The sequence below is a fragment of the Pinus tabuliformis genome, chromosome J (genome assembly GCF_031772625.1).
Source record: "Pinus tabuliformis cultivar Carrire ecotype Pingquan chromosome J, CPIR1, whole genome shotgun sequence".
NCBI classification, from domain to species: domain Eukaryota; kingdom Viridiplantae; phylum Streptophyta; class Pinopsida; order Pinales; family Pinaceae; genus Pinus; species Pinus tabuliformis.
Genome location: NC_142295.1, coordinates 640590677 through 640614902, shown reverse-complemented (window position 1 = coordinate 640614902; position 24226 = coordinate 640590677). Strand labels below are relative to the sequence as shown.

At 39.7% G+C, this 24226-nt stretch overlaps 1 protein-coding gene across 1 annotated transcript in view; it reads right to left on the bottom strand.

The window, feature by feature from the left end:
- Positions 1-562: 562 nt before the first annotated feature.
- The window catches only part of LOC149228557 (nucleolar complex-associated protein 3-like), a 214261-nt gene continuing 190597 nt past the window's right edge, over positions 563-24226 (bottom strand). Inside the window, exon 11 of the mRNA XM_089380803.1 lies at positions 563-1160. Coding sequence (XP_089236929.1) covers positions 675-1160 — 486 coding nt within the window. The 3' untranslated portion in view covers positions 563-674. The remainder of the gene's footprint in view (positions 1161-24226) is intronic.

Genomic DNA, 24226 nt, shown 5'->3' with positions numbered 1-24226 from the left:
AGTTGCCAAAGAAAAATATAAAAAATATAAAAATAAAATAAAAACACTCCAAACAAGTTTCTCTTTGTAGCGTTTCTCAAAATAAAATAAAATAATGGAACGACTGAGGTATGAAAATTTGTAGCGTTTCTCAAATTTCTCTTTTGTAATATAGTTTAAATCCAATAGCGATACCTCAGTCGTTCCATTAAGTTTTGAAATAGAAACCTAATGGAAATCGACATGTTAATGTGATTAGATTCTACAATCAACTCGTTCACATAACTTGAGTTGGTATCATCTCCAATACAGTTCGAACATAAATGTAAGAGATCGTGTATTACCCATGAATTTAGAATCTATCGCTATTTAAATAGCAATAACAGTGGTTCAGAATGGATTCTCTTAATATAGAATCAGAAATAGTCACCACTTCGATGATGGGAAGTTTAAAACTAGACAATATACACCCCGCACTTTTTTAGTAGCCTTCTCATCAATAGCATCTTCCAGAACTAGAATTTGTTGATTAGATACCAATCTGAAGCAATATTTATATTGCTTAACATATACTGGCCAATAATTTAAACCAAAAAATGCAAGAACCCTTTTATATTTAAAAAATATAGCTAAAGAGGGACAATATATTCAACCCAGATAAACATTGAAATCCAAGCATCTGATTTTCAAGAATGCTATCCACTAGTAACTTTCTTCAATTTCCTTGACTTTCTAGCTTTATATTGCTCATACAACCTTAGGGATGATAAAGTAGTATTTAGCTCCCTTCTCAGAATTTCATTCTCTTTAATATCTCTAAGCACCTTAAAATGCGTAGTAAACTTTTTTCTAACTGAATTGGTATCTTCAACAGCCTTAATCTGCTCCTCTGAAGAAAGAAATGAAACTGTACTCGCATGATTGGACTTTCTTTTCCGGGTTGGCTTGGCCTGATGGATTGGAGGCCTAAAGGCACCCTCCTTTGTTGAATAGGTCCTGAAGGCATCTGGTGGAGAAAGAGTTGAAAGAACAGCAGAATTATGAGACATGCTCATGCTAGCAATATTGTCAGCCAATTCAGAAACAGCTGGATGATAATGCTTTGATAGCAAGGCCAACTCCCATAAGATAGAAGAAAGAGCTCCACTTAACTCAGGGTCTGAGGCCTCAGGTTGATATCTCTGCAAATAAAAGGACAAACAATGTCAGATTTTTCAGTCAACACAGCTTTATTATCCACCAAAAAGGCTATAGCATTTGGTCTTTAGAAGATAAAAAGCTTTACTTGTCCTTAAAAGGGACGAGATAAATGGATTAACATCATGGAAAGTAAGGATCTGAAAATGACTACGGTAGGTTGACATGTCCATGAGTATGCGAACACCAACGAAGTCGATCAAAAGGATTAAATCAAAAGAGACATGATTCTAGAAAAAGGAAGAGAAAGTTCGGTGCTGGTAAAATCAAAACAAAATGAATACCCTGAAGCATAAGACTCCTAAGTGGTGATGGATTTATAATCTTACTCCAAAATGCACAACCTTAGAATCAGATACAATGAGATATATGCTGAAGCCTGCTGTTATGAACGGAATGTTATTTAACGATAAAACACACAATCCGAATAGAAGAGGGGAAGGAAATCAGTAAACAATAAATACAATCTATTTTGTAATTGAATAATACAAGTGGTGGATTTACAAGAGCTCTCGTCATTGGCTGATCAGAAGGGTGAAGGATTACAACTTATGACACTTAGGTTTATTTGATCTATTATTATTAAAAGAAACAAATGTATATTGAGTCCAAAATTTTGCAGCTGCACCCTTACAGCGAAGGCTTACAATTCCAAATAAGCCAGATCAGTCAGCGAAGGCTTACAATTCCAAATAAGCCAGATCAGTTCAATAATGTAACAGCGTCCCCCTACTCTTATGGGGAAAGGGGGATTGCCATTCCATTAGATTTTTTCCTACTGACATCTCTTTCTCTCCCAAATGTACAAGAGTAAATTCTGACAAACTGACCACAAAACAATCTCTAACACAGTTCATAATTAGAACACATTTCTGTGTTAATATCAAGCAATGTTGCATGAAGGGGGGACGAACAGGGGACAAGGGGACAATTTTTGGAAGCGAGCGTGATTTTCCAAACATCTTCGAATGCAAAGCATCTCAGAAATGTCTATATATTAGTTGCATTTATATTAAAAGCAAAATCCAAAATACCAAATTAGTCGTAGAAGATGTGAAAACATAAATATTTGTACATAAATCAAGATAGGCATGGCATCCATTGTATATTAATGATTAATTATTCAAGCATCAACCATCTAGATTCTAGCAATTACAAGTATACATCAAATTTTTAAACATATCACAGATAATAGAAGGTAGAAAGTATCAAAAATTTAAGCATATAATAGAAAGTAGACATTTAGAAGATAAAATCATAAAACATTTGAATAACTTATCTAGCAAGTGAGCAACTGTCAACATGAGTCAGGATCAAATAATAATGTTTATAAAATAGGCCACCTGACTGTTAATTTTTTAAGTGCAATAGAAACAAGCACAAATTCCTGAAACTGATAATTATTTCTGATGATATAGATATTCAGCACTTCCAGTTTATCATTAAGCAATTATACTTCAGAAATTCAACCATAAAATGCAGTAGGACAGTAGAGATCACAATAAAACAATGATGCACAAAGACACCACAAATTTTATCCTGGGAAAACCCTCTTCTAGGAAAATTCTCAGCAACTGTTTTCATAGATGAGATTATTCAATTCAACAAGAGATACATCTGATGTTTCCAGTCAAAATAAAAATCAAACTGACCAGCAACAAAGCCCTGGTCAAACTGTCTTCAAGCCAAGCCAAACTGATGCCCAAAAGAATTCAGTCAACTCTGATCCACTAGGATGAAATTTGGCCTTCTGTTCTGCCTCAGAATTTCATCCTGCTGCCAACTAAACTACCCCAGAAAAATTCAGTCTTCTGCCAACGAAACTACCTCAGAAACTTCGGCCTCCTGTCACATGTGCGAGGTCAAAAAGAAAGAGATAAAGAGCTCAATCAAAAGCTGGAAGGTTCTGGTCAACTTCACCCTTCTTCTCTTGTGTCTTCGTCGCATAGATGAGCAAATGATCTTCTTGCATGATCTGAATTGTGTCTTGAGGAGGAGGATGAGTGGCCTATATACTATGTCACCTGGTTCGAATTTGAATTCGAGTTCGACGACCTTGAAGTTCAACAAAAATTAGACAGTGAAATTTTTTGAATAAAACTCGACATTAAATTCAACATACCAAGAAATTATAAATATATATATATATATATATATATAATGAATTTGTTGCGACTGCTGAATAAGCTTGGCAGGCGTTCAATGTAAGTTTGTACGCCTGTAACTGCTATAAGTTACAACAAGCCTCCATAGTTTGAGTCAAGAGTCGAGACAGCCACACAGAGTATACTTCAAAAGTTAGTCGGAAGTTGGAACTCAAGGTTTAACTTTGACGGTTTACCTTGAGTTTAGAGGAGGGAAAGGAAAGAATTCTGCTCCCGCCAGTCCCGGCTGCATCCTTAGGTGTAACGAAAACTGGGGGTCCCCAACAAAACCACACAGATTGCATAAACCACAAGAAACTAAAAAAAATAAAAATGACATGCCTAATACTATCGCCTTTGTCGCCTCTGTTGAATTTCTACACCACATACAAATTTTATTAGGTGTTGACTCCAAATTTGCCAATTGTATTCGCGGAGAGAACGATTTCGAATTCAAAACGAAATTTGATTTTGAGTTTGACAAATTTGTTTCGATTTAATTTGGCACTCCTTCAAATTCGGTGAATTTCGATTCTTTTGCTTGAAAACCACCGAATGCGGTGACACAGCCTATATATAGTGAACTATGTAGCCTGAATGGGTGTGACAAGGGGGCAAGCCGACTTGATTTTCTTGGAGGGCCGACTTAACTTTTGGAGGCATAAAAATTTAAATTTCAAAAATTGATATTCTCTCTTTTTGAAGCTGACTTGAAATCCACATTTATATTCATCCTTTCATAAGGGTTAAAAATTTAATTATGAAGACCGACCATAGCCACAAAATTCAACACTCCCTCTTAGCTAGGGTAGTATTCATAATAACTTCTTTAGATGTTCTCTTGTTGAAAAATCTCTCCAAAAAAAAGGTTGAATCAACTCAGTGTCCAACATCAACTTGTCACCATAATTTTAATCAACACCTATGACCCATGGTATACAGACAAGTGGTTCACCATAATCCTGGTTAGCACCTCTAACCCATGATGAAACCTTAGGAACACAACCCATCTAGGGAGTAATCTGGGCCAGATGTTAAATGCTCCCAGTCAACCCTACTGGGGAGTAATTCTGGGCCTGATGCTAAAGGCATGCACTCAACCCTACTAGGGAGTAATTCTAGGCCTAATTCTAGAGGCACCCACTCAACCCTACTGGGGAGTAATTCTGGGCCTCAATCCTTTCCAAACCATTCTCCCTAACCACATTACATGGCAACCTAATCACACTTGTGACCTAGGGAGAATGCTTGTCCCTGATGCCACAATACCAACACTCCCTCTCACAAAGGGAGGCATTCTCAACTACTCCAAGATTGTCCCTAAAGTATACAAACTTCGCTCTAGACACAGACTTCATGAGAATGTTAGCAATTTTCTCATCTGTAGAGATGTACTGGAGTCTCATTGCTCCCTTCTGTACCATGTCATGAATGTAATAGTACTTGATCTCAATGTGCTTTGACCTGTCATCAAAAACTGGATTTTCAGAGAGCTTCATACAACTTTGATCATCACAATGTATCGTGGTCGGTTCCCACACCTAATCAAATAATCTAGCAAGTAGTTGTCGAAGCCATACTACTTCATAATTCCCCAAACAAGCTGCAATGTACTCTGCCTCTGCAATACTGAGTGCGACAGATGTTTGCTTCCTACTCATCCAAGAGATCATAGTGGAGCCTAAATTGACGCAACATCATGATGTACTTCTCTTGTCTTCTGCACTCCCAACCCAATCAAAATTTGTATATCCTTGCAGCTGAACTTTACCGTTTTATGCATATCTCAAACCATAATTGATTGTGCCACAAATATCTCAGCACATGCTTTGCTGCAATCCAATGCTCATGTCTCAGTTCCACCTGAAACCGAATCAAAGTGTTCATTGTGAAGCAAATGTTTGGCCTGGTATTAAGCAAATACATCAAGGAACCAACCAATTGTCGCTACATGGATGGATCCACCATATCTGACTCAGAATCTCTTAACTTTTTTAGGTTAGTCACCATGGGAGTGGCCACAGACTTGTAGTCCATCATCCCAAATCTTTGAAGGATTGTAACAATATACTTCCCTTAACTAAGGAAGATCTCACTCGGCTTTTGCTATAATTCTAATCCCCAATAGTAGTGCATCAAACCCAAATCCTTCATGTCAAACTTAGAGGTCAAATCCTTCTTAACTTGATTAATGGGATTCTCTGCTCCTTCTAGAAACAAGTCATCAACATATAGTAATAAAATCACAGCCTCACCTTTCTCAACTTTGAAGTAAAGATTTGGATCAACATCACTTTTAGAGAAACCAAGCCTCATCAAGTAACCATCAATCCAAGAGTACCAGGCTCTAGGTGCCTACTTGAATCTGTACAAAGCTTTCTTAAATTTGCAAACATGAGACTCCTTCCCATGCACCTCAAAGCCTTGAGGTTGTTCTATGTACACTTCTTCCTCAATCACACCAATGAGGAAAGTTGTCTTCACATCCATCTGATGTAGTTTCCAACCCATAATAGAAGCAATGGAAATAATAGATCTAATGGAAGTGTACCTACCAACCAAAGCAAATGTATCTTTCTAATCTTGTCCCTCTTTCTGGGAGACTCCCCTAGCCACGAATCTAGCTTTGTACTTGTCTATGCTTCCATCCACTACATACTTGATCTTGTATATCCACTTCGAGGTCACCACAAACTTCCCTTCAGGTCTAGACACACTTTCCCATACATCATTTTTCATGATGGATTGATATTCTTTCATTAATGCATCTTTCCAAACTTGTTGGTTTGTTGCCTCTTCAGAGTTCGATGGCTTGGAGTCAATGAGGTGGCTCATTAGTGTTGCATATCTAGAATACTTCTTAGGTATCTTGCTTTCTCTGAAAGTCCCACAAGGAGTTGCATGTCTCTCAACATCCTGTAATGTATTTCAAGGCCAAGCTGGCCTCTTCTTAGTTTCTGGAACAATAACTGGTCCACTGAATCATTTGGCCCTTCTAGCTCTTCTTGTTGGTCTACGAGATGATCCATAGGTACGAATGAACTTGGACCCACATCTTTGGCAGCTTCATGTTCCTCATCATCATTAGAATTTGCCTTGGTTGACTTCCACCTATCGTTGTCCTCGAACATAGATTTTATAGGCCTTTGATGACCACTATATCCAACAAATATTCCCTTCTTCCTAGAAGAATCCAGAGTCGTCATTTTCTCCTTGGATGCATGGATATAGACAAGAAAACCATAGATCCTCACATGCCCAGCCTCTAGTTTCTCACCTGTGAATGCTTCTTTAGGAGTCTTATCCACCAATATCTGGTGAGGACTTCTATTTTGAACATAAACTATTGTTGCAGATGCTTCTCCCCATAAGAACATAGGTAAATCTTGGTCATGAATCATCGCCTTAGAACAATGTTGCACGAAGCGGGAGCGAAGCGGAAGCGTTTTTTTGGAAGCGGGGACGCCGAAGCGTCATTTTCCAAAAATCTAGGAAGCGAAGCGTCCGCGGAAGCGTCTGCTATATATATATATATATATTTTATATTTTTTTGCATTTATACTCAAAACAAACATCCCAAATACCAAATTAATTGTAGAAGACATGAAAACATGCATATTTTTGCATAAATCAAGATAGATATAACATCCATTGTACATTAATGATCTAGAATCTAGATTCTTCTCCTCTTGTCTAGCCTTTGCGTCTACCTCGATTGTCTAGGGATATTAGTCAACATTGCCCAATTTTGATCAAACTACCTAATTCAAGACTTAAAATATGGTAGAAAAAGCTTAACATGTTTGATCGATGATTTTGACTTGATTGAAAGGTAATTTTTTGCTAAGGGCGTGCCGCGTGACAAAGGAGTTCAACAATTAACACCACCAACACCAGGGTACATATAGGGCTTGGTGCTCTTGATTAAATGCTAATCGCATACCTTCATACTTGATATAATCTAATGAAATGCCACAATCCCATTGATCCTGAATACCTGAAAACTGTTAAGTCTGCTGAATTTTGAATAGGATATGAAATTCTATTTTCTCCATATGAAGTCCAATGAGGCTGGAACCACTCTCAAACATTCTGAGTCATTTCATGGTAATGTTAAAAATTTAAGTAAAAGGATGAAAATGAAAAATAAAGGAGAATGTCACTTTTACTTTAAGAATTTAACATTACCATGAGGGAGCATCTGCTATATTTATATTTTTTTTTGCTTTCATTTGTCACCCTAACCCAAGGTGGACCCACCCCCAACAAGCAAACTCACCTAAAATTTAAAAAAAAATTGAAAAAAAAACGATTTTCTAAATGCTTTTCCGGAAGCTTTTCTGGAAGCGTACGGAAGCGTCTGGGAAGCGTCTGGGAAGCGCCTGGGAAGCGTCTGGGAAGCGTCTGGGAAGCGTCGTACGAAGCGCGCTTCGGCGCTTCCAAATTTCCAGGAAGCGTCTAAAAATTTCGGAAGCGCGCTTCCGGCCAAGCTTCCTAGGCGCTTCCGTACGAGACGCGCTTCGGGGCTTGGAACCGGGGGGGGCGCTTCGTGCAACACTGCCTTAGAAGCTTCTATCATGGATCTGTTCTTTCTTTCAGCAACCCCATTTTGTTGGGGATTATAAGGGACTATCAACTCCTTAATTCCAGCTTCCTTGCAGAAGGCAATGAGTTCCTTGGAAGTGTACTCTCCTCCATTATCTAACCTCTTAATCTTGATCTTATTTCCTGACATGCTTTCTACCCGAGCCTTGAATTCTTGAAACTTGTTGAAGACCTCATCCTAGGTCTCCATGAAATAAATCCATGTCTTTGGGGAGAAGTCATCAATAAAAGCTGCGTAGTATAGGAAGCCACCCAGGGATGGTGTTGTCATAGGTTCACATACATCAGAATGTATTGGATCTAAGATTCCCTTAGGCCTACTATCACTACACAGAAAGGATCCCTTGACATTCTTGCCAAGTGCACAACCTTTGCGTATCCCTTCATGTTTTAATTCATGTGCCATAATTCACACAAATCAATGTGATTAAGCACTAATTCTTGAGATGGTCATCCTAGGAGTCTATACTAGCCTCCTCCTCTAATCCCAATCACTTTGGCAAAATCTATACTTGAGCCCTTGTGCCATACAAGGACTTATCCATCAATGAAAGAAACTCTATATCCTTTATCTTCTAAAGATGAAGTAGAAATCAAATTCTTTTTCAATCCAGGCACATACAATACATCATTTAAATGAATATTTTTTCACCTAATTCCAATTGGAAGGAAGTTGACCCAACACCTTTGACTACATATTTGTTGTTATCTCCAAGTTCCACTCTTTGTGTTGATTTCTTCTCCACCAGCTTTGTGAGACTGCCACAATCTCCAGTCATATGTTTGGAGGCACCACTATCTACCAACCACATGTCACTGTTATCTGCAATAGAGCCGCAAGGGCAGAGAAAAAGAAATAATTGTTGTTTCCTAGACCTTCATTCTTGGGTTTCTTTGGATGCTCATCATCTCCAGTGTCTGTTGTTGAAGCATGTTGCTTTCCTTTTTCTTGATCATTGGCTATCGGGACTGCCACTTCACTCACTGACTTACTTACTCACTGGGCACGTGTTATCAAGAACAGTTGTTTCTTTACGATGGTAGGACTAGAATGGCATAATTTGGTGGAGAGAATTCGAAAAGGAAGGGCTCCGAAGAAGAGACATTGAAAGGGTTCAATTGAGTTAGTAAGTGCTCAGTACTTAGCTCGAATATACCTTTTCAAATTACCACTTCCTAACTCAAAGTTGGTCGAGCGCAACCTCACCTTTGAGAAAGCCCTTTCAATCTCGACTCACAGCTCGGGAGCAGGAGTAGAAAAAATAGATTGATCGTTGGCTATTCCAAGAATCCCACTTTTCTATGACAGTAATATTAGAGCGTAAAGGTAAGGTTATGCATTTGCAAAGCCAATAGAGCTATTGAATCTAGATAATAGTTAATACACGCAGGCAGTCCCAAAATGTCCAATCGAGATGCTCTCCAAGTGACGAACTTGTGAACATATTCTTGGAATGCCGCAACTCTCACCCTAGAAAACACTGCAGGGGCATTGTTTAGTTACGCTGGCAGCCAGGCCTTCCTTATTTTCTTGCCCACCCTCTCATTTTGATTTGAATCTCTTTTTATTATTTATTCTATCATGACATTAGTTTCTACAGTGACCAAACTTGTGACAACGATAACATTGAATTATAGACATATCTTTCTTTTCTTGAGGAGCAAGTCTTCTATTTGTATTTCCTCTTTGGAAATCAAACTTCTTTCTTCCTCCACCACTCTTGGACTAAGTTGCAAATGCTTGGGAGTCATTATCTTGAGATCTTTGAATCTTTCCCTTTGATATAAATCTTGTTAAGTTTTGTAGATGTTCTATGCTAAGAGCAATTTCACTTTTCTCACAGCAATCATACAAGTAGTTAAGCAAAATGCAGATAGAACATATAAGCAGATCTAGAAGACAAATCAGAAACAGGAAAAATGTGTGTGTTCGTTTTGGCGGTCAACAGGATGCTTTAACCAACAAAGTCTCCATTGGTCAGCCAGCCCAGATGTGTCACAAGATCCCTCCAACTAGTAGATGAGTCAACCCAAGTCAATTCTACAAAAGTCAACGCAGCAGCAAAACGGTCAACCCTTTGACCTCGATTTTTGTGCCAGATAGTACGACCTTCAAAAATCGAACTTTCCACCAATTTTCAGCTTGATTGGACCAAGCGTTGACCAAAGTCAACGCTGGTCAAACTTTCTGCGAAACCCTAGCAGCAGAAAATCCGTACGGTCTGTCCTCTTCGTCCTTCCCACGTGTGGCTGAAATTCGTCCTCCAGGTAGCGTACTCTCTAAGATGAGAGAGGAAGATGTGATTTGAGTTGTGATGAAATTCTCTCCAACTTTTCCTGTATATATATCCATCAATGAGGGTGTGTGACACATCTGTTGGGCATGTGAGCCTACATTACAAAACTGGCTGACCTTGCACATATAATTTATTAAGAATAATAAATTCACAATATAAGTTCTGCTCATCGGATTAAGACTATTTTTATATGGATTTTACACCTCTCAGAAAGAGGAATCCAACAAAAATATTAGCCTCTTAATCTGAGCATCAGAACATGGAGTTTGGACCTAGTTGTCCAAATTTAACACTCCCTCTCAACTAGGGAGAACTCCATCTATTAGTGCAATCAACATCGTGAGTCATCCCGCCGAAACTTGCTTTGCTGGCTTCTTTATTTCAGAACAGAAGTGGGTCAGTCACAAAGACATCATTCCCCGACTGACATAGTCAGTCCAGAGGTCCCAGACCTCACAAATCTTGATCCCAGATCAAGTGGTTGGACCATGCCATCCTAGATAGAGAGTACGGCAATCTCTGATGCGTCCATCAGTCTTTGCTAATAGTCTCTAACTTTTCCACACCTCATTGGCCAAATGAGAGGTACTTCCCATGAGCCCTGAACTCAATGGGTAGGATGCATACGGGGCACAGATAAATGAGTGGCGAACCAGCTCAATAATCACAAGGGTGGGGCAAAAGCATTATGAGTGCTTATAGCTCCGAGAAGCTATCCCCAAAGCCCCCCAGAGCTCCCAGAGCTCATCGTCCAACAGGACCCACATCATAGGGTCTTTCCACGACACCAAGATTCTCACGGAAGGTTAGGAACTTGACCTTCCCCAGGGGCTTAGTGAGAATATCCGCGACCTGCTCATCAGTTCCTATATGATCGAGCCTTACGGCGCCTCGCTGTACCATATCCCGGATAAAGTGGTACCTGATATCAATATGCTTGGATCGGTCGTGGAACACAGGATTCTCAGTCATACGAATCCTACTCTGATTATCACAGAGTATCACAGTGGTATCTAGCACATGTTGGAACAGCTCACTAAAGAGCTTCCTCAACCAAACTGCTTCACAACAGGCCATACTAGCAGCAATGTATTCGGCCTCCGCGGTGCTCAAAACCACCGACTTCTGCTTCCTGCTCATCCATGAGATCGAAGCAGAAACAAGATTGAAACAGCATCCAGATGTGCTCTTACGATCCACCACACTGCCAGCCCAATCGGCATCAGTATATCCACGGAGTATCACACTCTCGGCAGTGTATCTCAGCCCATGGTTTATCGTGCCCCGAAGATATCTCAAAAGATTCTTGGCACCAACCCAGTGAAAATGATGAGGCTCAACCATCTGTTGACTCAAAGTATTCACTGCAAAACATATGTCCGGACGGGTGTTCACTAAGAACATCAAAGCTCCTATGAGTTGACGATACTCAGTAGGATTGGCCAAGATAGGCCCTGCAGCGCTGCCACTCAACTTCTTAAAGTTGAGTTCCATTGGTGTCGACACGGACTTACAGTCCACCATCCCAAACCTTTCAGAAGCTTCACAATATATTTTCCTTGAGAAAGGAAAATCTCTCCAGGTCTCTGCCAGACCTCCAGGCCTAGGAAATAGTGCATCAGTCCTAGGTTTTTCATCTCGAACTCAGCAGCAAGCTCCCTCTTACATTGATGAATGAGAGGGTCATCACCTGTCAGGAAGAGGTCGTCCACATACAGCACTAGAATGAGAGGCTTTCCTTCCACAACCTTAAAGTAAAGGTTTGGATCAGCATTGCTTCGAGTGAAGCCCAGCTTCATCAAGTAACTATCCATCCTCTCATACCAAGCTCTGGGTGCTTGCTTTAACCCATAGAGGGCTTTCTTCAACCTGCAGACATAAGTGTCTCGATCTTGAACTTCAAATCCCAGAGGTTGTTCTACATACACCTCTTCCTTTATTGCACCATGCAGAAAAGCGGTCTTGACATCCATCTGATGAAGACTCCATCCTTGCGTAGCAGCAAGGGCTATGATGGATCGGATGGTGGTATATCGTGCCACAGGTGCAAATATATCGTCATAGTCAATTCCTTCCTTTTGAGAGAAGCCACGGGCAACAAATCTTGCCTTAAACTTTTCAGCACTCCTATCAGGTCCATGTTTAATCTTGTAGAGCCATTTAGAGGTGACAACAGATTTGTCCTTCGGTCTCGGGACCACATCCCAGACATCATTCTTCATAATAGCCTCATATTCTTCATGCATAGCATCCTTCCAGACTTGATGCTTGATGGCTTCCTCAAAAGATCCAGGTTCAGATTGTATAATAGAACTCATGGCAGCTAGATACCCTTGGTATCTACACGGCTTCTTGCTTTCTCGGAATGTCCCCCTTGGGGCAGCATGACCCTTAGCATCTTCGAGGGTGTCCCTGAGCCATGATGGCCTCTTTCCTAGAGAAGGGGAAGGATCAATAGGGTCCATAGACCCTTCATCATCAGGCATAGTCTCATCCTGGGGTTCTTCCAGATTTCCAGGTCTTTCTTCATGATTTTCTTCAGATCTAGGAAGATCTACTACTTTCTTCAGGGAAGCATCTTTGTCAAAAGTGACATCATGGCTTATCTCTACTTCCCTTTGACCAGGTACATAGACTCTATATGCCTTAGAAGTCTCACTGTAGCCCACAAACATTCCTTTCTTTCCAGTAGCATCCAGCTTACTTCTCTTTTCTTTCGGCACATGAAAATAGACAGGACATCCAAAAATTCTAAAATGTGAGACATCAGGTTTCTTACCAGAGAAAACCTCTTCGGGAGTTTTGGAGTCCAAAGCGGAATGAGGGCATCGGTTTTGAATGTACACAACAGTATTTGCAGCTTCTCCCCACAGAAACTTTGGTAGACCCTGGTCACATAGCATGGCACGGGCAGCTTCCACAATAGTCCTATTCTTGCGTTCAGCAACACCATTCTGCTCAGGAGTATATGCAGTGGTAGTCTCCCTCTTAATGCCAGCTTCTCTGCAAAAGTCTTTGAACTCATTTGACTCATATTCAGTGCCATTGTCAGTCCTCAAAATCTTGATCTTCTTTCCGGTCATATTTTCCACCAAGGCTTTGAAGGTACGGAACCACATGAAAGCCTCATCCTTCTTCTTCAAGAAGTATATCCAGGTTTTGCGAGAGAAGTCATCAGTAAATGTCATATAGTAAGAACATCCCCATAGGGATGTTACAGGCAACATACCGGAAAGATCAGAATGGACCAGTTGGAATATCTCAGATGTCTTTGTGACACTTGAGGGGAAAGGTCCCCTTGAATGTTTTCCTTCAGCACAGCCCTTACATACACCTTCATGATTATTTCCAAAATCAGGCATCCCTGTCACCACCTTCCTTGCTTCGGGAAGAGCCTTGTAATGAGGGTGTCCAAATCTTCGGTGCCATAGTTTGGTTTGACGGATAGTATCACAAGTCATAGCTCCCAACGGACTCCCTCCAACCTGGTAGAGTGTACCAACTCTAAAACCAATTGAGATAGCTTCCTTGAAGCTCTTCTTCCACATGAGTACCTTTCCATCAGAGAAAGTTACATTGAATCCTTTGTCTTCCATGGCAGATACAGACACAAGGTTCTTCTTCAATTTGGGTACATAGAGTACATCTTGTAGATGGAGGACTTGTGAAAATTGAAATATCACTGCTAGGCATAACTGTCATGAGAGTAAGTGACACTACAATAAGTGCAGAAGATCACTGTCAGAAAACTATGTCATATTGTCATGTTTCACTACAGAAGATGGGGTCTGATAATAAGCCCACTTGACTTCCCTTAAGCTCTTCCATATATCCATTTTTAAGACTCCAAAGCATCTGCCTTGTAACAGCCCTTGTTGTCCCTCTCAAGGGACTATACTTGGAGCTTTACCAAGCATCTTCTTACAGCCCATTATACCAGAATTGCAAACTGTCTAATCTGGACCATAATATCTGGCAAATTCATCATTATAAAAGACAAGCACATACCTGTGATAGACGTCATATTTCTGTCCACAAATACATTTCGACCAATGCACAGACCCTGAAATTTCGGCCCTGGTTAGGGCTTTATGTGGCTGCTACGACAGCCCTACTATACAGCCTTCAAACTTCTTTAATTACTGCGTTGATGGTCAAGGGTACTGCGGCCTTCTTCCTGCTCCTTGTTGGGCCTCTCGGCCCTCTCAAAACAGACTTTTGTCCCATTGTAAAACTCAAAAACACTCAGCGGCCTGTGCATAGAGAATAACCCTTGTCTTTATGCCCAGAACTCCTCTTTACAAGCTCGGCTAGCCTCCTTCCTTACTCGGCCAATCAGATCATAAACAAAAGACACAGAAATACTCCTCTTCGCACTTTGGCCAGAGCTCTTGAGCCTGCGGATACCTCTCCATCACTACGACTTGACTCTTCATGACTGCAGCCTCATGTCCTTATGACTGCGGCTTCCTTTACTGCCTAAACATATCCTCTACAGCTGCGTTGTATATCTTTCCGTTACAACGTGTATATCATTGATAGCGTATATAATCCTTTATGTACAGCGACACAAAGGCATCCATTGACATCGATGATGATTGCTATAGATAGAGTTTGTCTTCACCTCAGCTCCGATACCATGTTAAGTTTTGTAGATGTTCTATGCTAAGAGCAATTTCACTTTTCTCACAGCAATCATACAAGTAGTTAAGCAAAATGCAGATAGAACATATAAGCAGATCTAGAAGACAAATCAGAAACAGGAAAAATGTGTGTGTTCGTTTCGGCAGTCAACAGGATGCTTTAACCAGCAAAGTCTCCATTGGTTAGCCAGCCCAGATGTGTCACAAGATCCCTCCAACTAGTAGATGAGTCAACCCAAGTCAATTCTACAAAAGTCAACGCAGCAGCAAAACGGTCAACCCTTTGACCTCGATTTTTGTGCCAGATAGTACGGCCTTCAAAAATCGAACTTTCCACCAATTTTCAGCTTGATTGGACCAAGCGTTGACCAAAGTCAACGCTGGTCAAACTTTCTGCGAAACCCTAGCAGCAGAAAATCCGTACGGTCTGTCCTCTTCGTCCTTCCCACGTGTGGCTGAAATTCGTCCTCCAGGTAGCGTACTCTCTAAGATGAGAGAGGAAGATGTGATTTGAGTTGTGATGAAATTCTCTCCAACTTTTCCTGTATATATATCCATCAATGAGGGTGTGTGACACATCTGTTGGGCATGTGAGCCTACATTACAAAACTGGCTGACCTTGCACATATAATTTATTAAGAATAATAAATTCACAATATAAGTTCTGCTCATCGGATTAAGACTATTTTTATATGGATTTTACACCTCTCAGAAAGAGGAATCCAACAAAAATATTAGCCTCTTAATCTGAGCATCAGAACATGGAGTTTGGACCTAGTTGTCCAAATTTAACAAATCTAGATTCTTCTTGAGTACAAGAGGTCCATAGTTCCTCAAAACTTGGAATATCCTTCTACCACAAATAAGTCCCATGACTCAAGTAGCCAATTAATAGTTGTAGTCACTAATTTTGTTCCAGAGATAGTTTCCCCAATGGTTTGAAGTTGATCTCTTAAATGAGCTTTCCACATGAAATAGGAGGCCACAGTGTTTGTTCTAGTCATTTGAATGTCACCACGTTGATTCCTTAGGGACATTTTTTTACCAATGTTGTCGATAGTATATAACCCTACTAGGGCATCATACACTTGCTTTGAAGTTTCTAACTTTGAAACAAATGGAATTAAGTGATCTTTGATGGATTCAATAAGAATCCTCTTTGCCTTGACTTAAGCCTTTCTGTGCTTAACTTTTCCTTCATCATCTTGATGTTTAGTAGCTTTGTCTTTTACATATTGTAAGACACCATTCTCTTCAAGAATGAGATCAATTCTTGTCTTCCATGCCTTGAAGTTTGTTGCACCTTCTAGCTTATTTCCTTCCTTACAAGAGAGAGCCATATGTTCAGAGTTCTTGGTCATAGATAATACTACAGAAAAGAGAGTCTTCTAATATGGGGAGAGAATTTTCAAGGAGTCATCTCAAAGTCTCATCTTCACAAAAGCTCTAAAACCATGTTGATTTTTCAAGTGCAATAGAAACAAGCACAAATTCCTGAAACTGACAATTACTTCTAATGATATAGATATTATCTTCAACACTTCCAGTTTATCATTAAGCAATCATACGTTAGAAATTCAACCATAAAATGTAGTAGGACAGTAGAGATCACAATAAGACAATGATGCACAAAGACAAAACCCTCTTCTAGGGAAAAACCCAACAACCCTTTTCTTAGATGAGATTATTCAATTCAACAAGAGATACATTTGTTGTTTCCAATCAAAATAAAAATCAAACTGACCGACAAAAAATCCTTGGTCAATCTTCAAGCCAAGCCAAATTGTTGCCCAAAAGAATTTGGTCAACTCTAATACACTAGGATGAAATTCGGCCTCCTGTTCCGCCTCGGAATTTTGGCCAGTTGCCAACAAAACTACCTCAGAAACTTCAACCTCTTGTCACATGTGTGAGGTAGGGTAGAGCAAAAAACTACCCCATATGCTCACAATCTTAGGCCTGAGATAGAACAATACATGACCCAGGATGAATGGCAGGAGAATACACTTCAGGAGGCAAAAGAACAAGTTATATCAACTATAGCATCACAGACTACTGTACCAGCAGAAAAGCATGACAAAAATCCTAGGGATAGTACTTCCCCTATGGTGACAAAGATATCAGCCAAGGAATTTAAAATATACACTAAGAGGTAGAAGACAAATGATACAAGTAAAACACATCAAGAAGATACTACACAGCAGCACCCAATTGTCATGACAGACCCATTTGTGCCATCATCTCCTAGGATAGAAGGGATGACTGTAGGATCTCCTATGTCTTCAGCCAGTGCAGATGTATCATCATCTCAGACAAGAGAAATGCAGCAAACTCAAAAAGAACAGAGTATTTTTACAATCTACAAGGAAATCAAGCAGAAAAATGAGGCTTTGAAAGCTTCCACTTATTTACAGTTTTGGAAGCAAACATCGACTTCACAACACAGGCTACTTTCTGCCTTCGACACTGAGAAGGGAAAGATGCAAATAGCCTTCCTAGAACCCAAAATTACTCATCCTAAAAGTGCAGATGATTACACCAAATCAGTATTTTCTTTTGATGCAAATTTAATTCATCCTATTGACCAAATTGATTTACATGAACAATCTGGTAAAATGATATATTCTTCTCTTACCAGTTCAGCTATGACAGTATCAAAGCTTCAAGCATCTTTAGAAAACATTCAGTCTCAGTTGAAGATAGAAAAAATATCTTCCCTAGCTAAAGATACAAGGATCAAATCTTTAGAGGATTTAGTAGTAAAGCTGGGATATGATCCCACCAATATCAATGCAGCAGAAGAGGTAATCAAGAGAAAAAATGCAAACATAGCTGCTTTGAGAAAACAACTTAAGCTTCCTTCTATAGAAGATCCACAGACCAAAGAGATAGGCCAACTAGAACAAGAGAAGGAGAACATGTTTAAAATCATAATGGAACAGAATGTACAGATAGAAAAAATGGAAACTGAGATTGAAAAGTTTTTAAAGGAAAAAGAACAATAGGGAACCCAAGAGCAAAATGTTGCTCTTTCAACAGTTCCAGTGACAGCCATACCATTTACAGCTACAACAACAGTAGCATCTACATCAACAACCATTTCAGCGGTGGAAACTCAATCAACTGACTTAGCAACAAATCTTGCAAAGGCTATGGAAGATTTATCATTTAATAATTTACAAGAGCAAAAACTGAAGATTGAAAATGTATATTTAGCTGAGTTACAAAAGACACACAAGCTTACACAAAGAATTGAATTCCTAGAAAACCAATCTATCATAGCTGACACCATTATACAGGCTAAGCAAAGTATCTGGATAGAGATAAATGAGGCCATCACTGATATATGGCCTTCAATTGAGATCATCTTTGAGCAAGATGAACTAGTACAGAGAGCCAAAGGAGTAATCGCAGATCTGAAGAACGAATTGGGTTTAAAACCAGGAAAAGCAAATACACCGATAAGGGTTTTCAATTCCACAACCAGAGATGAGCTGGAAGAATTGAACATAGAAGATAGAACAGAGACTATTTTGGAAGTGAGAAGGATTCTCACTAAAAAAACTTAATGCTACAACTTGAAAACAAGTGCCATAACCGCAAATCCAGTATCCAGAGGTTTCACAAAAAATTCTTTGGGCTACATCAAAAAGGACTGCCTGGATTACAGGGAATGGGGGACACATTGATTGACCTAGAACAATATCAAAAAAAAATATATTCCATTATCACAGATAAATCTAGATTTTCTAGGATTAAAGGTACAATCATAGGTAAAGCTTTTATGGAAGGGTTCAGTTATGATTTATTCATCAAACATAAGATAAATCATTTATTTTTGGTTAAACCAACTTTCCAAAAATACACTGATGTAGATGAAACGTTCAGAAAATTGATCAAATGCATAATTCCATATGAAGAAAGATGGGAAGAACTGTGTAAGTTATTGGGGTAAATGAGTCAGCAATGATCAGCGATTATCAGCAGCAGAGTAGCAAATTAATCAGCACACATCAGCACCAGAAATCCTCGAAAACAGTGACCGTAGCTTCAGCAGTTTTATTTCTCTATGTTTTTGCGCTATTTTTGTAAAAACAGTTTTAGATATTTTCAAACAGTTTTAGATATTCAAGTTTAGATATTTTGGAAAAAAATTCTATAAATATTCCCAAAATAAAATTGTAAAGGGTTGAACCCTTGGGATAAGTTTTCATGAGCAAAATTACATGTATCTGAAGTTGTCTGATATCAATAAAAGGATTCTGGATTTGCTTCAAACAGCATGTCATCTTTGTGAGTTCTTCTTAAGTTATTCATTTCATTTTGTTATTTCTACATGTATTTATTTTATTGAAGAAATTTGGGTGAGATACAACTAAGTATCAGCTAAGTCACCTGACACGGGGATTCGGGACACGTAGGATTCGGGATTCGTGGTGTTGGATTCGGGACACGCTGACCCCCGGAACAGGACACGTTAGGACACGTTATATATTATTTTATTAAAAAAAAAAAAAAAAATATATATATATATATATATATATTAAAAATTAGATATTAGCATATTTCTTACACAAATTTTAATTAATGATACAAATTTATTGATTTCAAACATAGATCTTGAATTTGATTCTTCATCTATAGCTATTACTATTAGCATGCATAGTACATACAAAATATAAATAAATGTCAGTGGTACTGGTCACATAAACATAAATGATAAACACACTGACAACTGTAGTTTTCTCATTAAGTCATCAAATCAAAATCTGTTACATAGGTAGTGTTGGTGCAATGCCAATGGCAAATAGAAATAGAAAATATAAAACAACTATAGGTATACAAGCCTCAAGGCATCAATCAGCATCACTGTCCCCATCATCATGGTCCCCACTGCTCTCCTCTGCATCCTCCTCCTCCCCTGTATCCATAGTCGCCTCTGCATCTACTGGTATGGAGGTTGACCCCTCTAAGTCATCAAATCTAACAGGCTCAAGCACTGGATCACTGAGATCCATGTTGGCCAATGCCAACTCAACAGTGGTGTCCAGACCCATATCATTAGGAAAGACATCCCACATCTTTGTCTTTCCCCTCAACCACTCTTCCCTCTGCCTGTAAATAAGACAAAGGTTGGTGTGCACATACACCATTGTCTCTGCCCTGGACTGCTCAAGCCTGCTCTTCTTCACAGTATGCAAATTCCCATATGTGCTCCAATTCCTCTCGCAACAAGAGGATGAAGTCACCTAAGAGAGGAGCCTCATGGCTAACTGCTGAAGAGGAGGGCTTGTTGCCCCATGATTTGCCCACCAAGAATAGGGCTTCTTAAGCCCCCTGTCTCTAATCACATCATAACCTCCAAATCGACCAGTGCCAGTGGAAAACTCTGCAAAGGCATCCTCCACCTCAGCAAGCAATGCACTATCCTGATAAATCCGCCTCAATGCCTCTTTCCTCCCCTGTGAGATTTCACCATCCATGTGAGGAGGGAATTTGCGGGAAGGTCCACCATTCAGCCACTCATGGCTGTAGTATTTGGGGTTCAATGAGTGAGCCAAACAATGTAAAGGTGTACAATTATTGTCCCATCTGCGGACAAGAATATCATGTATGGTATCGCAGAAGGCCTCTGGTGATGTCTCATACTGGGGGCACTCACTCTGTAGAATAATGCTCCTCACAAACTCAATCATGGAATCCCATCCCTCATAAACCTCTCCTAGGATGGGATTGTCTGTATCTGCAACTCGAAGCAAAGAGATGATAGGGTCCATGATCTGAATAATTAGATCTACCCTCTCCCACCAAGCATCATCTAGTACCGTGTCCTTCACTCTTTTAGAGGCTGCCTAATCTGTCTTTCTCCAAAAAGACCAAAACTCAAAAATAACCATGGACCCAAGAGCAGTCTTGACCTCCCTCAACCTCTTCAACATCATGAATGAAGATGCAAACCGTGTATCAGCAATCTTCAACAATGATAGATTGTTGTACTCCTTGTAGATAGTGAGGGCATTTGTATGATTTTGCACAAAGTTACGGATATGTCTTGCATCCTCAATAATGCTTCCAATCCAAAGCACATCAGAAGCAATGGATTTCAGTGCTAAGTTCAATGAATGGACAATGCAAGGTGTCCAAAACACTTGTGGATATTTAGCTTCCACAATCATGCCAGCCGCCTTGCAAACAAGTGCATTATCTTTAATGATTTGCACACAAGATTCAACACCTACCTCTTCAACAACTCTAATAAATAACTCACCCATAAATTGTGCATCCTTGTATTCGCCAAGTGTATCCACTGCTTTCAGGAAAACTGGACCATTCAAGGAAGACACCATGAAGTTGATGATTGGGTGTTGTGCTGGATCTGTCCATCCATCAGAAACAATGCTAACCCCAGATGTTGGCCATGATGCCATAATAGGCTCAAGCATTTTTTTCACCTCTTTTTTTGCCTTCGTCAACAATGTGGTTCTCAGCTTCTCTGACCCAGGAGGCACATACCCTGCTGGAGCCCCTTGAGTTAGAGCTCGGCACATCTCAACAAATAAAGGTGAACGTGCAACATTAAATGATATGAAGTTTTGATAGAAGAAGAAGGCAATGGTGAGATCAAGCTCTTCCCGTCTCTCTTTTTGGAAAATCTTGTCCATTGGACCAAGTGATCTTCTTTTTAATGCTTGTCCCCCAGTAGAAGTAGAACTCTCAAATGGAAATTTGGTGGTGGCTTTCCTCAAAAATGGAAGGGGTCTTCATTCTTGCCCTTGGGTGCTTTTGATTTTGAAGCCAGTGCCACATGTTCCATATCAACATTGGCCTCCTTTTCCAATTCTTTTCTCTTTTTTGAAGTAATAGTTTTACAAGATCCAATCCGACAACCAGGTATAGCCAACAAATGTGATTTCACACGGTAATATGTGCTTTTGAAAGAAATGTTACAAAAGTTGCATTTCCATTGCACATTGCCTCCTCCTTTTCCCTTGTTGTTTGGCCCATCCTCTCTTGTGACATATTTCCACAATGGATATTTATCATTGTCTTTAAGTCCTCTTCCCTCAACATTACTTGCAGCAGACTCTGATGATATTGGGGGAGGAAGGGCATCTCTACCCATGACCAATGTTACTTGGGAGCGGGAGCGAAAACGGGAGCGGGAGCGACCATTTTCAGAAGCTCCCGGTTTGGGAGCGAATCCGGGAGCGATTTTTTAAAAATATATATATATTTTAATTTTTGATACATATATGTCAACAAAAACATGTAGAATGATGAAATAGACATAAAAAACATAAAAAAACATAAATTGATCATTGAACCATATCACATCAATCATCTAGAAATTATAATCGTCATCAACCATGTCCACAAGTTAGTAAAATACATATTACAACTGCAACATATTGAGTCTTATAAATCATGATTCATCAAATTCAATATTAAAGTTTCAACTTCAAGCTTTCAGAATTGAAAATTCAATAACATTTATCATCATTGATCACCAAAGTTGTACTTGTAAGCTAAGTTTAACCATTACAAGAAGTAATATCGAAGATATTTCTAAGTCCTAACTTCTAACTGTTAACATGATATGAAATGTTAAAAATTTATAAAATGAAACATGAATAATGAGATGAAATGAAACAACTTTAGTCTTTCACAAAGCATCATATTCATAATTCACAATCATTACCAATGAGTTATAATTGCCAAGGCCCAACTTCAAACTTCAAATTTTCATTGTCACAGTGATATAATGTTTACAAAAAATATCATAATGATATGAAAGAGTCAAGAGTCAAGAGGCAAGGACTCAAAACTCAACAGTTATGAAAACTAAAGTCTAATAGAAACTAAAAAAGACAAGTAAACTGTAAATCTACATGTGGCCCTTGCCACGAGAGTCTCCAAGAGTATAAGCAGGTCGTGGTGGTCTTCTAGGAGTCTCTCGCACAGACCGACGACCAGAACTAGAACCTCCACACGAGGGTGTAGATGGAGGTGGCGACAGCAAAGGAACAAGACTCGGACCTCGAGCACTGCTATTGGATGGTGGAGGTGGAGGTGGCATGGCTGCTGCAGCTGCTTCATTTTCATCCCTTACAAGTTCCTCTTCTAGTTCTTCAATATGTACAATGCCATCCTCCAAATTGTCGTCCTCTGGGTGATTGTCCCAAATTTTATATGTGGGATCCTCATTAGCCCGATCACAGTAATGACTCAACAACCTCAAGTTGTAGTGCACATAAACCAAGCTTTCTGCTCGGTTTTCGTTGAGTCTGTTTCTTTTCACATTATGTATATAACTGTAGGTGCTCCAACACCTCTCTGCAGAAGAAGAATTTACAACCTGTGAAAGAACTTTTTTTTCCAATTTTGGCAAAAGTCTGTGGCCGCCATATGTTTCCCACCATGTGAGAGAATCAAATTTATCTTTGTCGTCCATTGCATGGAAGTTACCATACAAACCAGTGCCACTGAAGTATCTGCCTATTTCAAGGCGCACAGCTGCACATTCCTCCCTGTCAGGCACCAACTTTTCTAATGCTTCCAGATATCCTTTAGTTACCTCTTGATCTAAATGGGGTTTGGTCCTAACCCCACCCCCTGCTGCAGGTTGGCCCAACCAAGATGTAGAGTAGTATTTTGGCGTAAGGATATACGCCAAGCAATGTAGTGGAAGGTTAAGCCTATTCCACCGTTCACACACACAATCATGAATCAGTTTGTACAAGTTGGGATCTCTATTATGAACAATGTCTTTTATTTCCCCCAACATGGTATCCATTTGCTCATACACCTCGCCAATCACTGGTTTGTCTGTATCTGCAAACCGAATCATGTGATAAATTGGCTTGATGAAATCCAATACCTGCCTCACAGTTGTCCAAAACTGCCTATCAAGAGCGGCCTCCTCCACCATTTCAAAACCTGCCATGTCAGCGACATTTGTAGCCCTTTCCTTTAACACCTGCCAATGTGGACTTGATACCATGCTAGCTAGTGCCTCTCTTACCTTCAAAAGGCGCCTGAAGGTGAGGCAATAGCTACCAAATCTAGTCCTCGCAATCTTCAGCAACTCCAATCTCGAGTGACTGCGGAAAAGGCCATGGGTATTGCTATGATTTGTAATAAATTTTATCATTTGTTTTCCTTTCTTGTACAAATTACCAATCCATTGGTATTGTTCATTTTTGTTTTTGACAATATCATGCAACAGAAGATTCAATGTGTGAACCAAACATCCAGACCAAAATATGTTCGGGTATTTATCTTCAATAATTGCTCCCGCTGCCTTACAATTAGGAGCATTATCAGTGATGACATGGATGACATTGTATGGGCCAATACGCTC